At 36.9% G+C, this 15,412-nt stretch overlaps 1 protein-coding gene across 3 annotated transcripts in view; it reads left to right on the top strand.

Moving 5' to 3' along the window:
• The window catches only part of RPGRIP1L (RPGRIP1 like), a 96,366-nt gene that overhangs the window by 69,825 nt on the left and 11,129 nt on the right, over positions 1-15,412 (top strand). For all 3 annotated transcript variants that reach the window (XM_023209951.1, XM_026456850.1, XM_031934436.1), the window contains one exon: positions 10,553-10,736. In XM_023209951.1, the coding sequence (XP_023065719.1) occupies positions 10,553-10,736 (184 nt within the window). The remainder of the gene's footprint in view (positions 1-10,552; positions 10,737-15,412) is intronic.

The raw sequence follows: 15,412 nt of genomic DNA, 5'->3' as shown, positions 1-15,412 counted from the left end.
GCAAAATATGTTTAAAACTTTGAAAGGCACAATGCAAAAAGCAATTCACTAGCTTTAGAATTCACATATGAAAAATTATTAAATCACTTAGGAATCAAATATGATATCAGTGGATAAAATAAGCCACTCTCAATGTTTTACATGTGGAAGCTTAAGCTAGATAGAAAGTAGGTTTTAAAATATATTTTACTTGGCTGGGCACAGTGGCTCACGCCTGTAATCCCAGCACTTTGGGAGGGTGAGTTGGGCAGATTACTTGAGGTCAGGAGTTCCAGACCAGCCCAACCCACATGGTAAATCCCTGTCTCCACTAAAACTACAAAAATTAGCCGGGCGTGTTGGCAGCCACCTGTAATTCCAGCTACTCGAGAAGTGAGGCAGGAGAATCCTTGAGCCTGGGAGGCGGAGGTTGCAGTGAGCCGAGATCGCACCACAGCACTCCTGCCTGGGCAACAGAGCAAGACTCTGTCTCAAAAATAAATAAATAGGCCGGGCGCGGTGGCTCAAGCCTGTAATCCCAGCACTTTGGGAGGCCGAGACGGGCGGATCACGATGTCAGAAGATCGAGACCATCCTGGCTAACACGGTGAAAACCCGTCTCTACTAAAAAATACAAAAAACTAGCCGGGCGAGGTGGCGGGCGCCTGTAGTCCCAGCTACTCGGGAGGCTGAGGCAGGAGAGTGGCGTAAACCCGGGAGGCGGAGCTTGCAGTGAGCTGAGATCCGGCCACTGCACTCCAGCCTGGGCGACAGAGCGAGACTCCGTCTCAATAAATAAATAAATAAATAAATAAATAAAAATAAAATAAAATATATTTTATGTAAAACCAGAAATGTTGACATACTCTCCTGGTAGAAATTGCTTTTAAAACTATTTTTTATGCTTTGCAATTTAACTAACTATTACTAATATACCATCAACATTTTTCCATGACAGCATATTCTATTTCTTTCAACATACCCATAATATTTCATTATATGGCTGTACTATATTTATTTAAATAAGCCCCTTTTGATGGACCCTTAAGTTTCTATCATTTTTTGCTAATACAAATATTTCTGCTTAAAATGAACATTGTTATACATAACAATGTTTGAAAATTCATGTTTTCTCCTATTTGACACTATCCATTACCCAAACTAATGGATAAATTATGCCTCAGTGATGATTTCATTTAAAAAGAAATAAACGGGGCCAGATGTGGTGGCTGACACCTGTAATCCTAACACTTTAGGAAGTCCAAGGCAAGAGGATTGTTTCGGGACAGGAGTTCAGGACCAGCCTGGGCAATGTACCAAGATCCCCATCTCTACAAAAACAACTTCTTTACATTAGCCAAGCTTGGTGGACACATGCCTGTAGTCCTAGCTCCTCTGAAGGCTGAGGTTAGAGGATCACTTGAGCCCAGGAGTTCAGGGCTGCAGTAAGCTGTGATCATACCACTGCACTCCAACCTGTGTGACAGAGGAGAACCTGTCTCTGCAACACACACACACACAAAAGAAAAACAAAAAGGTCTATACATATATTTTTATTTGTGCATACAGACATGACCTTTAGCTTTACGTAAGCAAAGAAAATGTCTGGGAAGAAGTACATCACATAGCGTTAGCAGTGAGTATCTCTAGGGCGGGAGTCAGCAAACAATGACCCATGTGCCAAATCCAGCCCTCTACTGTTATTGAAACCCAGCCACTCATTCGTTTACATATTATCTATTGCTGCTTTCACTCTACAAGGGCAAAGTTGAACACCATATAGCCTGCAATGCCAAAAACATTTGTATTCATCCTTTTACAGAAAAAAAATTGCCAACTCCTGAGTTAGGTGGTAGAATGAAACAAGGAACTTCTATATTTGACATTTGGCAATTTATATTGTTGGATTATTTTTAATGGTGAGCTTGGATTGACTCAAAAAAGGAAGTAGTTAGCTAATTCTGTACTAAAATGTTGAATAATAGCAAAATAACAGTTTAACATGAATATTGTGGAAGCTTTCTATAAAGATGTTAGAAGTCTCCATCGGTGGAAGATGAATCTTTTTTGGTTTAGAGCAATATTTCTCAAAGTGTGATCCCCAGAGCTCAACATCAGTATCTGCATCACCTGAGAATTCGTAAGAGATGCAAATCCTTGGCCCCACCGGAGACCTAATGAATTAGAAGTTCTGTGGAGTCCACCAATCTGTGTTTTATCAAATAATTCTGGGGTATGCTAAAGTGCAAGAACCATAGCTTTAGAAAAAAGCAGTACTTTTCACCCTTGGCTGCACATTAGAATCATCTGGGGAGCATTGTTAAATGCCAGGGCCCAAGCTCCACCCGGATAAATTAAGTCAGAATTTTGTTTATAGCTCCCCTGGTGATTCTAGTGTGCAGCCAAAATCGCGAGCCACCATACTACAACATCTGTTCTCAATGATGGTGAAAGGACAGTAGCAGATCAAAATCACCTGAAATTAAGGGTTTTTTTTTTTTTTTTTTTTTTTAATTCTCCTTGCTTCACATTGCTGCCATAGTAAACCACTGTTAATGATGGAAATGTGTCATGTCCCTCAGGTTTGTATCTATTTATACACACACACACACCATTTTTATGGTGATAAAATAATACCAATTTATAATTATTTGGCATAATTATATTGAGATTAATTTGATATTAGGGTAGGAAAAAATAATCCAAGTCACTGCATGGACATAGTAATTTATAGGGCATATAAGGACACCGTGACAATGTTCTAAAAGTAAGCACTCTTAAAGCTAGCACTGTTTTGATCCCCATCACTGAAGTTTGCAACATTTACCTTATTTGTTTAATATAGTACATTTTAACAGAACATGTTAGAAAAGATAGATTACTGCCTCTGATGACAATTGGGTGGTTTTCTTTTGTTTGTTAAAAACCTTATTGCCTTAACAGTTTGAGATTCTGGAGACATCACCTTTCTATGTATTTATTTCCCCTAAAAAGTTATTGTTTAAAACAATCAAAATGCTTTAACCAGAACTTGTATGAAGAGTGGATTTGATGCACAATATAAGAGGAAGCTTTGGAGCCTAGTGTGAGGGACTCAAGGGGACTTTTTTGAGTCTTTGAGATGATGTCTCTGCCCATGCCCAGCCTGAAGAAGGGAACTTGTAAGAATCACCATTAATTAATATGCATTCCTACCCTACTTACATATGGCTCTGTCAATACCAGTGGTTGAGTCTGATTGTTTTAACCAACTGTTTTGAGCTTGTCTTAGAGCTCACCCCAATTAAAATTTGTACTCTTCAAGAGCATTGACATAGATCTTGGCCTTCTAGTTCCATTTTGTCTCTGTTGTTTTGTTACAAAGTAACAAGTTCTAAATACTGTGGCTCCTACAGGTAGGCTTTATTTGTATCTATGTACACACACACACACACACACAGTATTTTTATAAATATAAAATATATAAAATACTCCAATTTATAGTTATCTGGAGATTAATTTGATAATCCTTTATGGTTGAAATTCTCTTACCTATTACCCAGCAATTCTGCTCCTAAGGGAATCATGCATGTATACAAGAAAACATAAAAGGATATTCAATACAACATTGTTTGTAATAGCAAAAAACTTGTAAACAATGTAATTGTTCATCAGTAGGTAAATAAATGTACTATAGATTATATATGCAATATAAATAGGATTCTATACAACAGTTAATATGAATAAATTGGATTTGAAAAATAAATATGAATAAATCTCAAAAATATAGTATTGAGTATAAAAAAACAAAAATTGCAGAATGATTAATAAGAGTATGATACCACTAATATAAAACCAAAAAACAGAAAACAATACTGTATGTTGTTTATAGATATACACATATGTAGTAGGAAATATAAAGGCATGTTTGGGAATGATACAACCAGCTTCAAGATAGTGGTAACCGTGGGGGAATGAGGAGGGGAGGGCAAGCGATTTGGCAGCTGGTAGCTTTACCTGTATCTGAAATATTTTATTTCTTCAACAATAATAAAAAGCCTTCTTCAACAGCAATAAAAAGACTTAAATCAGTTATAGAAAAATGGTAACATCTGTTTGAGATGGCTGACTACTTGAATATGCCAAATTATTTTCTCTACTTTCTCATGTTTGAAATGTTTTATAATAAAAAGTTAAAGAAATGCCTATTCATTGCAGAAACTTGGAATGCAATTAAGCTCACCTGTAATCTCACCATAACTAGATTTAAATATAACTGACTGAAACAAGTTGCAAGACCTTTATCATAGGCCATTCTCAATTATGCAGTACTGTTTTTAAGGGTTGTCAGGTTGAATTAGTTTTCAGAAGCCCAACAATTCAACTCCAGGGTGGCTGCTGTGAGGGCTGAAACCAGAGGAAAAATTCCGCACAATCCTGTGAAGTAGGACGTGAAAATTTTAAGCACCCCAATAATAAGCCTAAGTAAACACTTTAGATCACATAGAAAAATATGATCCAAAATATGAATTATCATCAGTCAGGAAGCAATAGTGGAATTGAGCCAAAATCACAAGAGCTATAATTTATTTTTTAGAGTAATATAAGCTGTCATCACATTTCTAGATCATTTAATCACATAATATATAGTGTCCATCTATACAGACAACTAAAAATAAGTTGCATGCAGTTCTTATTTGAATGACTTCTGTTCACCACAATAAAAAAAAATTTTTCTTTTCTTTTTTTTTTTTTTTGAGAGACATGGTCTCGCTCTGTCACCCAGGGTGGAGTGCAGTAGCTCAGTCTCGGCTCACGGAAACCTCTGCCTCCCATGTTCAGGAGATTCTCGTGCCTCAGCCTCCGAGTAGCTGGGATTACAGGCACACACCACCACGCCTGACTAATTTTTGTATTTTTAGTAAAGATGGGGTTTCACCATGTTGGCCAGGCTGGTCTTGAACTCATGGGCTCGAGTGATCCACTTGCCTCGGCCTCCCAAAGTGCTGGGATTACAAGCGTGAGCCACCACAGCCAGCCCACAATCAAAATTTACAAATGTTCTTTTTACATGGTGATACTGACATCTTGCTGACTGAGGACGCTAATAGAGTAATTGGTGAACAAGAAAAAAAGAACTGAGAAGAAGCATCTTACCTGGTAACAAAAGTTCATACATGTAGAGGGGAAACAAAACAGGAAAAGTCTAAAGCCTATGCTGTCTGGCCAATTTCCTGTATCAAAGGATGCTGATAGCCTGCAGAGGAATGACCCGTTATGTTGCTCTAGTAATTCTGAACAACCATTATTATTCATCTCTTTAAAAGCCTTTGCTTCAATTTGAATCAGTATATTATTTAGGACCTCTTCCAATTCACCTGAGTGAAACTTTTCCCCATTTTCTTATGATGAAAAATTTCAAACATGCAGAAAAGTAGAAATAATGGTACCCTACCACTTAGATTCAACAATATTCAGCTGTCTTGCAATAGTCTTATTTCATTAAAATCTAGAAGAACAAGAGTTCTATATATTTGTCAGCAGTTAATAATAACCACTCCCCAAAACATAGAGGCACACAACATCCTTTTTATTTTAGGTGGAGTCTCGCTCTGTCGCCCAGGCTGGAGTGCAGTGGCACGATCTCAGCTCACTGCAACCTCCTCCTCCCAGGTTCAAGTGATTCTCCTGCCTCAGCCTCCCAAGTACCAGGCGCGTACCCCCATGCCCAGCTGATTTTTTGTATTTTTAATAGAGACGGGGTTTCATCATGTTAGTCAGGATGGTCTTGATGTCCTGACCTCGTGATCTGCCTGCCTTGGCCTCCCAAAGTGCTGGGACTATAGGCACGAGCCACCGCGCCCAGCCGTAATAAATATTTTTTAAATGAGAAGGCAATAATACCTGCAGCTTCACATAGTTCTGGCGATAAATAAAATATATTCTAGGCTGGGCACTGTGACTCACACCTGTGATCCTGGCACTTTGAGTGGTCCAGGTGGGAGGATTGTTTCAGGCCAGGAGTTTGAGACCAATCCAGATAACATAGTGAAACCCCATCTCTACAAAAAAAACTAAAAATTATCTGGGTATGTTGACTTGCTCCTCTAGTCCCAGCTACTCAGGGGACTGAGATGGGAGGATCACTCGAGCTTGGGAGATTGAGACTGCAGTGAGTCGTCATCTTGCCACTGAACTTCAGCCTGGACAACAAAGCAAGACCCTGAAGAAAAATAAAAGGTATTCTGAATATATAAAAGATATATAGTCTCCACTATTTCATTAAATATTTATTGAGAGCCTATGTTGGGGAGGATGTGAAGTAGCAAAAAATGAGTAAGATATTGGTCCTGCCCTCCTGAAACCCAGAGTCTATAGAGAGAGGCAAATATGCGAACGGTTCCATGTAGTACAATGTGATGGAGAAGGGCAGTGAGGGCCCAGAGGAGGAAATAACCAACTCGTTCCTGGAGATCAGTATTGCTGCCATAAAGGAGAGGATGTGTGGTTCAGAGCCTCACAAGAGTAGAATTTTGATGGAAAAGGTTTCACACAATAAATAACAGATGCAAAAACTGAGCAATATAAAACAGCACACCGCAAGTTTAAAGGAGTGGCTGGAGTGTAAGGCAATAGGAGGACTTTTCAGATGGAAAGATGATATTTGATTGGTTTTTAGGAAGAGAATTCTGCTACAATAAGGAGAATGGTTGGGACTGCAGACCAGAGATTAGAGATGAGTGCCTCACCTCTCTCTTGTCATGAGAGTAGATCCACTTGTTTATTGTGTACTACATAATGCAGTGAGCAATCGAATAGTCCCTACCGTCACTGAGCTTACAGTCTCATAATGCTCATCAATCGGCTACCAGTTCGCTCTCAGATCTCTTATGTCAGTTCCTTCTATTTTCTCCCTCCTTGTTCTGTCAGATTTCTACCTTCTAATAACTAGGAAGCTATTGTATTAGTTACCCCCATGGGAACTTAGCATTTTCTCTTAAGATAAAAAATAGAAAAGAAACAACATCTTATTTTTCTTTATATCCCCAACAGTTAAAACAATGTCTGAAATATCATATGCTTTCAACAATTCAGTGAATAATTGATTTTTTTTTTTTTGAGACAGGGTCTCACTCTGTCACCCAGGCTAGAGTGCATAGAGTGCAGTGGCTCGATCATGGCTCACTACAGCCTCAACCTCTCAGGCTCAAGCGATCCTCCCACCTCAGCCTCCCAGGTAGCTGGGACCACAGGCACATGCCATTCCAAGGCCTGGCCAGTTTGTGTGTGTGTGTGTGTGTGTGGTTTTTGTTTTGTTTTTTGGAGAGACGTGTTTTTGCCGTATTGCTCAGGCTGGTTTCCAACTCCTGGGCTCCTGGGCTGAAACGATCTGCCCCCCTCAGCCTCCCAAAATGCTGGGATTTATAAGCATGAGCCACTGCACCTGGCCAATTGTAGAGACATTTGGAAAGTATAATGAGCAGGAATGGGTGACCTTTAGGATATAGTGGGTGTGAAAAAAATGGAAAGGCAAGGATGCTGCTATGTCTCCTGGTTGTAGAGGACTAGGTGGATGGTGATGTCATCAGCTGAGGTAGGAAATAACACAGGATGAATAGGATTGGGGGAGAGGAGCGAGAATGAGTTCATTTCTGACATGTTGAGATAAAGTTTTCTATTATGCATTTAAAGTGCTTCTTAATCTTGTTTGTTTATTTATTTATTTATTTATTTATATATTTTTTTTGAGATGGAGTCTCGCACTGTCGCCCGGGCTGGAGTGCAGTGGCGCAGTGATGCAATCTCAGCTCACGGCAACTTCTGCCTCCTGGGTTCCAGCCATTCTCCTGCCTCAGCCTCCCAGGTAGCTGGGACTACAGGCACCCACCACCACGCCCAGCTAATTTTTTGTAATTTTAGTAGAAATGGGGTTTCACTATGTTGGCCAGGCTGGTCTCAAAACTCCTGACCTCGTGATCTGCCCGCCTCAGCCTCCCAAAGTGCTGGGATTACAGGCATGAGCCACTGCGCCTGGCCAGTCTTCAGATCTTTATACAAAATCTGGTTGAACTTTTTAATCAGAGGGGCTTGAACACAACCAGAATTGTTCCAGTGTTGAAAAATAAATTGTCTAGCTTCGTTTGTCAAAATTTATGTTTGGAAAAATTCTTTATTTAGAGCTTACTTTCTTAGGTAAAAGCTGCTTAAAATTTACCCCTTTTTGGATTTATTCCAAGTTGATTCATGTAGCATTAAATGAATGAAGAAACAGTAACTGATCATTTCTGCCAGGTGTATTGGTCAGAGAATTAAAAAGGACATTTGATCGAAGTAATGGCAGTAGTGTAGAGATACACAAATAAATATAAAAAATTGACCAGACATAAGATGGACATCATGAAAAGAATTTTAAAGTTCTTGACTTTTTTGATAATACAGTGAGTTTTCTTTTTTGTTGTTTTGGTGTTTGGGGTTTTGTTATTTTGTTTTTGTGTTTTGGCTGGGATCCAAGTGAATACTTTTATCTAGGATTGTATTTTAAACTTTAAAGAGTTGCATGTAGTCTTATTTGACAGCCTAAATTGGTTCTTACAATAATGCAAGTTTTCATATGGGGATTGTATAGCTAATATATTATTAATAAAATAACCACTTAGATAAATTTGATTCCCCTGCTATTTACAAGTTCATTTACTTCTTTATCAGGTTCTGTGATAAACAATTTTAAATTCCTATTTTCACAGAGTAGAAATAAGTATGTATACCACTTTTTTCTTTTTGTGGCTATTTTCCTTTAATTCTTTTGTGCAGAAACATAAATGTTTTATAAGATGTTATTGCTATAATAATTCTAAGTTTGTCAAATTCCAACTTACGTAGAAGAATTAACTATACAGTATGCTGCACTTAGACCAGAATTATAAAATATATGTATTACAATATTTTCACAACCATAATACATTTTAAGAAAAAATATATCATTTAAAATATTTTCTTTACCATGTAGTCTTCAACGAGCAGAGAAGGGGTTTTCTGAAGTGAGATTAGACAATAGAGCCAACTTCATTTTTTATGCACGTGAACGGAGAGGGCTTGAGGTTATTAGTTGAAACCGAGTAACCTTTCCAGGCTTTCATCTCTTTCTTTTCAAATTTGAATATGAAAAGCATATTCAAGTCAAAGACCATCACTTTAATGACATTTGGCAGTCATTTGATTTATTAGGTTTTAGAAAAAATTTTCCTTTAAATATTTCATCATACTATGCTAATCCTAGTAATATTGCCAGCTGCAGCCTTGTACCTGTATTAGTGGAGACAGAATGGTGTGGAATTTTCTCTGTCATCCTAGTAAAATTTCCATGAATCTACTGAATAATAAAATAACCTTATTGAAATATTCAGATTTGGGTTTTTAGTTAAAGTGTCTTAGAATACATAATAAAAGAAAATGTCTTTTGAAAGAAGGGGGTAAAATTACTTCATCAAATATTGAGGGGGTTTGACAGCAATGAAAATTGTTCTTTATGGTAATATTTTTACAATAGGATACTTATACTTTTCAATTTGATTAATTATATGCTTTGAAATATCTAAGTAACCACTATGGTGAATTTACACACTGATTTACATTTAACAATGAATTCCTAAAAGCTGGTCATAAAAACAGGTCTTATTTTCAGGTTTTTCTAATTATTATTTGACGTTATATAATTTATAGCATGTCTCTAAATTTAGTAAAATAGGATTTTGATACTAAAAGACAAACTTTAAATTGTAAAAAACAGATTTAACTGAGGAGTTATCTTGGAGTGTGATACAATTTCTAATCCTAGTCTATTAATTATTTGAAATCATTACTCAAGGAAACATTTGTAATTCCCATGTTAATGTCTATAACACCAAAATCTATTAAGCAAGGATTAAAGTGAAAATTAAATAAACACCATTTTAGTTGTTAATTTTGTAAAAATAAAATTAAAAATAAATTGTGAGAAAATGTTCAAATTAGACATAAAATTGTTTCTTTTGCTTGAAAATGTATTATTTATTGAACAAAATATATTATGACAGAATATGAGAGAATGAACTGTAGTTTCTGCTCTAGTTAATATTGATTCATATAGCTACACATATTAGCATAATACCTATAAAGTGTTCAACAGGCTTTGATCTCTGAATAACTGAAACTTTCTCAGGTACTGTAGATTAAGTAAAAGCAGTGATAAACACGTACTTCATTAAATAGTTTGAAACAAGGACAGCTTGTCATTCTGAAAGCAATCGGAGATGAAGATCTCATAATCTTCACTCCTGATAGACTACTAGTGGGGTATTTATAGCCTCAAATGTAAATCAGGAGACTATTGCCATGACACTGTTAACTTCAAACCCTGGGGCATTAGAATCTCATTCTCGCTCTCTGTCGTGAATAATCTATCATGTGTAACATACAGTAGTGTACATTGCATTCAAGAAAAGAAGCCCATTGGCCTTCGTGTTTTATTTAAAATTGATAGTGGAAAGTAATAGTGGATCTTTTTGTTTAATTATTTTATTTCTTTTGTTTTGTTTTGTTTTTGCTCTTTAAACAGCCATCAGAAAAAATTCGGATTGAGATCATAGCTCTAAGCCTTAATGATTCTCAAGTAACCATGGATGACACTATCCAACGGCTGTTCGTTGAGTGTCGATTCTACAGTCTTCCTGCTGAAGAGACACCCGTGTCACTTCCAAAACCCAAGAGTGGGCAGTGGGTCTACTATAACTATAGCAGTGGTATGTATGATTCATTTGTAATATAGACTTTTATGTTTGTCTTTTTTATTTATGAAAGAAGCAGAAAGAACAGAGAGAAAGTTTATTTCTCTAATGTTCACATAAATTCATGGAAGTCTTGTCAGAATTGATTAATAAAAGTCAAACCAGTAGCATAAAGATTAAGAAAATAAAGTTGGGCCAGGCACAGTGGCTCACACCTGTAATCCTAGCACTTTGGAAGACCAAGACAGGTGGATCGCTTGAGCTCTGGAGTTCCAGACCAGCCTGGGCTACATGGCGAAACCTCGTCTCTACAAAAAAAAAAAAAAAATACAAAAATTAGCCGGGCATGGTGTTACACACCTATAGTCCCAGCTACTCAGGAGGCTGAGGCAGGAGGATTGCTTGAGCCTGGGAGGGTGAGCCTGCAGTGAGCTATGATCTTGCCACTGCACTCTTGCTTGAATGACAAAGTGAGACCCTGTGTCAAAAAAGAAAAGAAAAGAAAGTTGAGGTAATAACCAAAGTTAAGAGAAAACAAAACAATGTGAAAAAATATTTCTAAGATGGTCCTGCTATGTAATAGTTCAATAGGAAAATGTCAGCTGGGTCTATAATTAGGAATTTAATTTAAATATATGATATTTCAAAGAAATATCTTTCAAAGAAGTAGTTTTTTAATCATATGATTCAAAGCTTTCAATGTCCTGTTTTTTGTCTACCTTTCTGATCAATGTCATCACTTGGATGTTTTTACAATATGTGCGTATATCTCTCAGTGTCTAGCTGTTCAAGATTTTAATTGAGTGAAGCGTAAGTTCTTACTACACCTTTCATCATACAGCACACACATCCATTCATAGCAGCAGGCAGGTTTTCTGTCTTAGGGCTTGATCTAGCAGCCAATTGACATGTAAGTTTACCGGACCAGCACAGACCCAACAGGTACCCTATAAATTCTGAGATCAATCAACTTTATTGTGTGATTGTTAGTATATAATTGGAGAGAAATAAAAAATATTATCAGGCTACCATGACCCTAAGCTAAAACAGCTTAGTATGTTCTCCTAGAGCTCTACATTAAAACAAACCATAAAAATGGAGTGTCGTGCTATTTTTAGCAAAATAGGCCATCTCATGCTAGTTCATCACTATTTTTTCCTTACTAATCTTAGAAATTGCATTTTAATCAACAGTATAACCATGCTGTTGTATCAGCAGGATTACAAATGCTCATGATTACCTTTTTTTTTCCCATCTGGCAGTTTTAGAAATATGTTCATTCCTTAAGACAGTAGTGTTAAGTATCCAGAGATGTGGCCTAGTGGTCTAGTCCTCTCTGTATCCTCAATTTTTACTATTATGTGAACTAAGGCAAGATGTTTAAATTTCATGATTCCTTGGTTTCTTATTTGAAAAGTAAGGTGCTTTCTAAGATCCACTCCAGCTTAAATTCTATAATAACAGGTGTGTTAAGAAATCACATGTGAAGTAAGTAGTGTGGGCAGGACAAGAATCTGATTCCTCCTTCATTTCATGCACGTAATATAAAGAAAACATTTCCAAAAGTATTTTCTCAGGCTTCCTGGAAATCCTCAATTGCAGAGTACCAGAAAAGAAAACCATATCAAAATATTATTAATAATGAAAGAACTGTTCAGTCAACTAGTTTTAGGAAAGATACCCCAAGAAAAATGACAAACTCTTTGGCTTTTGTATTATTCTTTGTAAAGGTCAGCAGTAGAATATTTGGTTGGACTGGCAACAAAATTGTTTTTTAGAGATTAATTGGGTATTGAGAAACTTGGCCATGTCAAGGAATAGATGTTTCCATTTGCTTGAAGAGCAATACAGATCTTTCTTTAGATCAAACTGTGATGTATGCTCAAATGGCATATAAATTTTGCTCAGAGAATGCTGAAAAGGCAAGAAAATAGTTTGGGGAAAAATAAGATTAATGGTAGGTCTGAAGAATGTTGTCTGGGCCGAATAAAGTCTACAATGGAACTGACAGTGGGAAGAAAAAGATTAATGAAATCATCCAAAGTTTTTATGAGACTTATACCGGTCTGGACCTTTAGCCTCTGAACAGTCTGTCTTTTGGAACAATTGAAGTTTAATTCAAAAGATGAAGATGATGTAAAACATCAGATTTTATGACTAATAGGAGGAGAAATTTGACAAAGATAAGGATGATAGGGATGATAACTCTTTAATACAAACATTATCTGAGATTCAAGGTTATCAACTCCTTATAATTAAGCCATCTGAATTTCTTCTGCCATATGACATTGATAACAGAATATAGGGATTTATCCAGCTTGCAGAAGTAAAGGATATGTTTTTAATGGTAGATGACTGAAGATCAACTAAAGTATTTGGACTACTAGTTTGTATCCTTTTTGAGACATATGCTTTCAGTAAGTTTATGTCAAAATCATACAAGTCCTAAACAAATATGATTTCTGAGGGGAATGAAAGGTAAATACCTTAACTTTTGGAGAGTTCTGATACTTTTAATAATCACCAGAGTTACTTTTTATAGGATGTATTTCAGGTTTTGAAATTGTAAGTTTTTTTAACCATCTAGGATTTTAGTATGCCAGATGAACCATGGTTAGTCATAGGATATCATGACATAATCAGAGGTGGCCAAAGTGTTCCTCTTTCCCACAGTATTCAACCCGAAAGTGTTCACTATCTCCTGATCCCATTTAAAAATTTGGCAAATGAATATTGGGCCAAACAATGGTTCTCAATGTGTAGAACCCTCACCACCAGCAGCAACAGAAGCTGGAAACGTGTTAGAATTGCAAATTCTCAGGCCCTCATCCAGACCTACTGAACCAGAAACTCTGGGAATACAACTCAATAATCTGCATTTTAACAAGCCCTTTAAGGGGTTGTGATACACAATGAAGACTGAGAACCGTTGGGCTAGATAAAGATGCCCATTCTAGGCCTCGTTTGTGGAAGCAGGAGAGCCATAGTTCCAACTTGGTACACTTTTGGAGAACTAAGCTTATTGTTAAATAGCTGGAGTATTTTCAAAAAGAATATTTGGAAGTTTTCTGCCAAGAAATATGATTTGACATACCTAGACAAGGTATATCTAAGCAATATTCCTTTATGAAACAAAAGAAAATGAGGTGACTTCCCTTGATACTGTTATGAAACATTCTCACCCTCTAGCCTTGTGTTAACAAAATGACTAGAGCTTAAACAGGAAAATTTTGGCTGCACATAGAAGAAGGAGAGGTTATGTAGCATGGAGGTTAAGAGAGCAGACTCTTGAGGCTGATATTGCTGGATTCAAATTCTGGCTCTGCCGCATTCTAACTAGGTGGTCTTGGGCAAACTCCTAACCTTCTCTGGATCCATTTAATCATCTGTAAAATGTGGGTCAGGTTCTTAACCTACATGATGACAGTAAAAGTATTGAGTGTAGTACCTAGCACATAAATATTACCCAGTAAATAGTGGCAGTTATTTTTATCTTTATTAAGAGAATAGGAAATATAGTATGCTGGCCAACCGGATAAAGCAGAAGCATAGGGAATCCCCAACAACACCACTTTTTAAAACCAATTTCAATGGTAAGAATGTTTTGAAAAGAAAAATTAGGCCAGTCATGGTGGCTTAGACCTGTAATTCCAGCACTTTGGGAAGCCAAGACTGCAAGATCACTTGAGGCCAGGAGTTCAAGATCAGCCTGGGCAACATAGGGAGACTCCACCTCTACAAAAAATAAAAATTAGGTGGGCATGGTGGTGTGCACCTGTAGTCCCAGCTACCGTGGGGAGGCTAAGAGCTAAGGTGGGAGGATCAGTTGAGCCCAGGAGTTCGAGGTTGCAGTGAGCTATGATCACACCACTGCACTCCAGCCTGGGTAACAGAGCAAGACCTCCATCTCTAAGGAAAAAAAAAAAAGTAAATTTAGAATGACCCATATGGTCTAGCAATTTCACTTCTGGGTATATACCAAAAAGAATTGAAATCAAGAACTCAGATACTTGTATGCCCATGTTTAGAGCAGCATTATCCATAATAGTCAAAGGTAGAAACAATCCAGATGTCTGTCACAGGATAAGTGGATAAACAAAATGTGGTATATACATGTGATGAAATATTATACAGCCTTAAGAAGAAATTAAATTTGACATATGCTACAAGATGTATGAACCTTGAGAACACCAAAGCTAAATGAAATAAACCGGACACAAAAGGACAAATACTGTATGATTCCACTTACATGACATACCTCGGGTAGTCAGATTCATACAGACAAAAAGTGGTTACCACGGGCTGGGAGGAGGGAAGAATGGAAAATTATTGATTAATGAGTGTAGAGTTTTGGTTTGGGAAGATGAAGAAGTTCTGGAAATGGATAATGGTGACGGTTGTATCACAATGTGTAGGTACTTAATGCCACTAAACTGAATACTTAATTGTTAATTTAAGATGGTAAATTTTATGTTATGCATATTTTGCCACAATAAAAAAAGTTTTAAGCCATTGAAATTTATCAAATCTGTTCTAGGTTTAATTGGAAGACCCTTTATTTGAATGCTGGCATTCGAAATTCAGTCTTTTTTTTTTTAACCACTGAGATTACCCTTGTCTTCAAACAATGGAAGCCAGTATGACATAAAAGCTTTACAACTCTGAAGTTAAAAACAATATGGTGTACCATA

This window comes from Piliocolobus tephrosceles, chromosome 17 (genome assembly GCF_002776525.5).
Source record: "Piliocolobus tephrosceles isolate RC106 chromosome 17, ASM277652v3, whole genome shotgun sequence".
NCBI lineage: Eukaryota > Metazoa > Chordata > Mammalia > Primates > Cercopithecidae > Piliocolobus > Piliocolobus tephrosceles.
The sequence above is the reverse complement of the archived record's forward strand: the minus strand, read 5'-3'. Positions and strand labels throughout refer to the sequence as shown.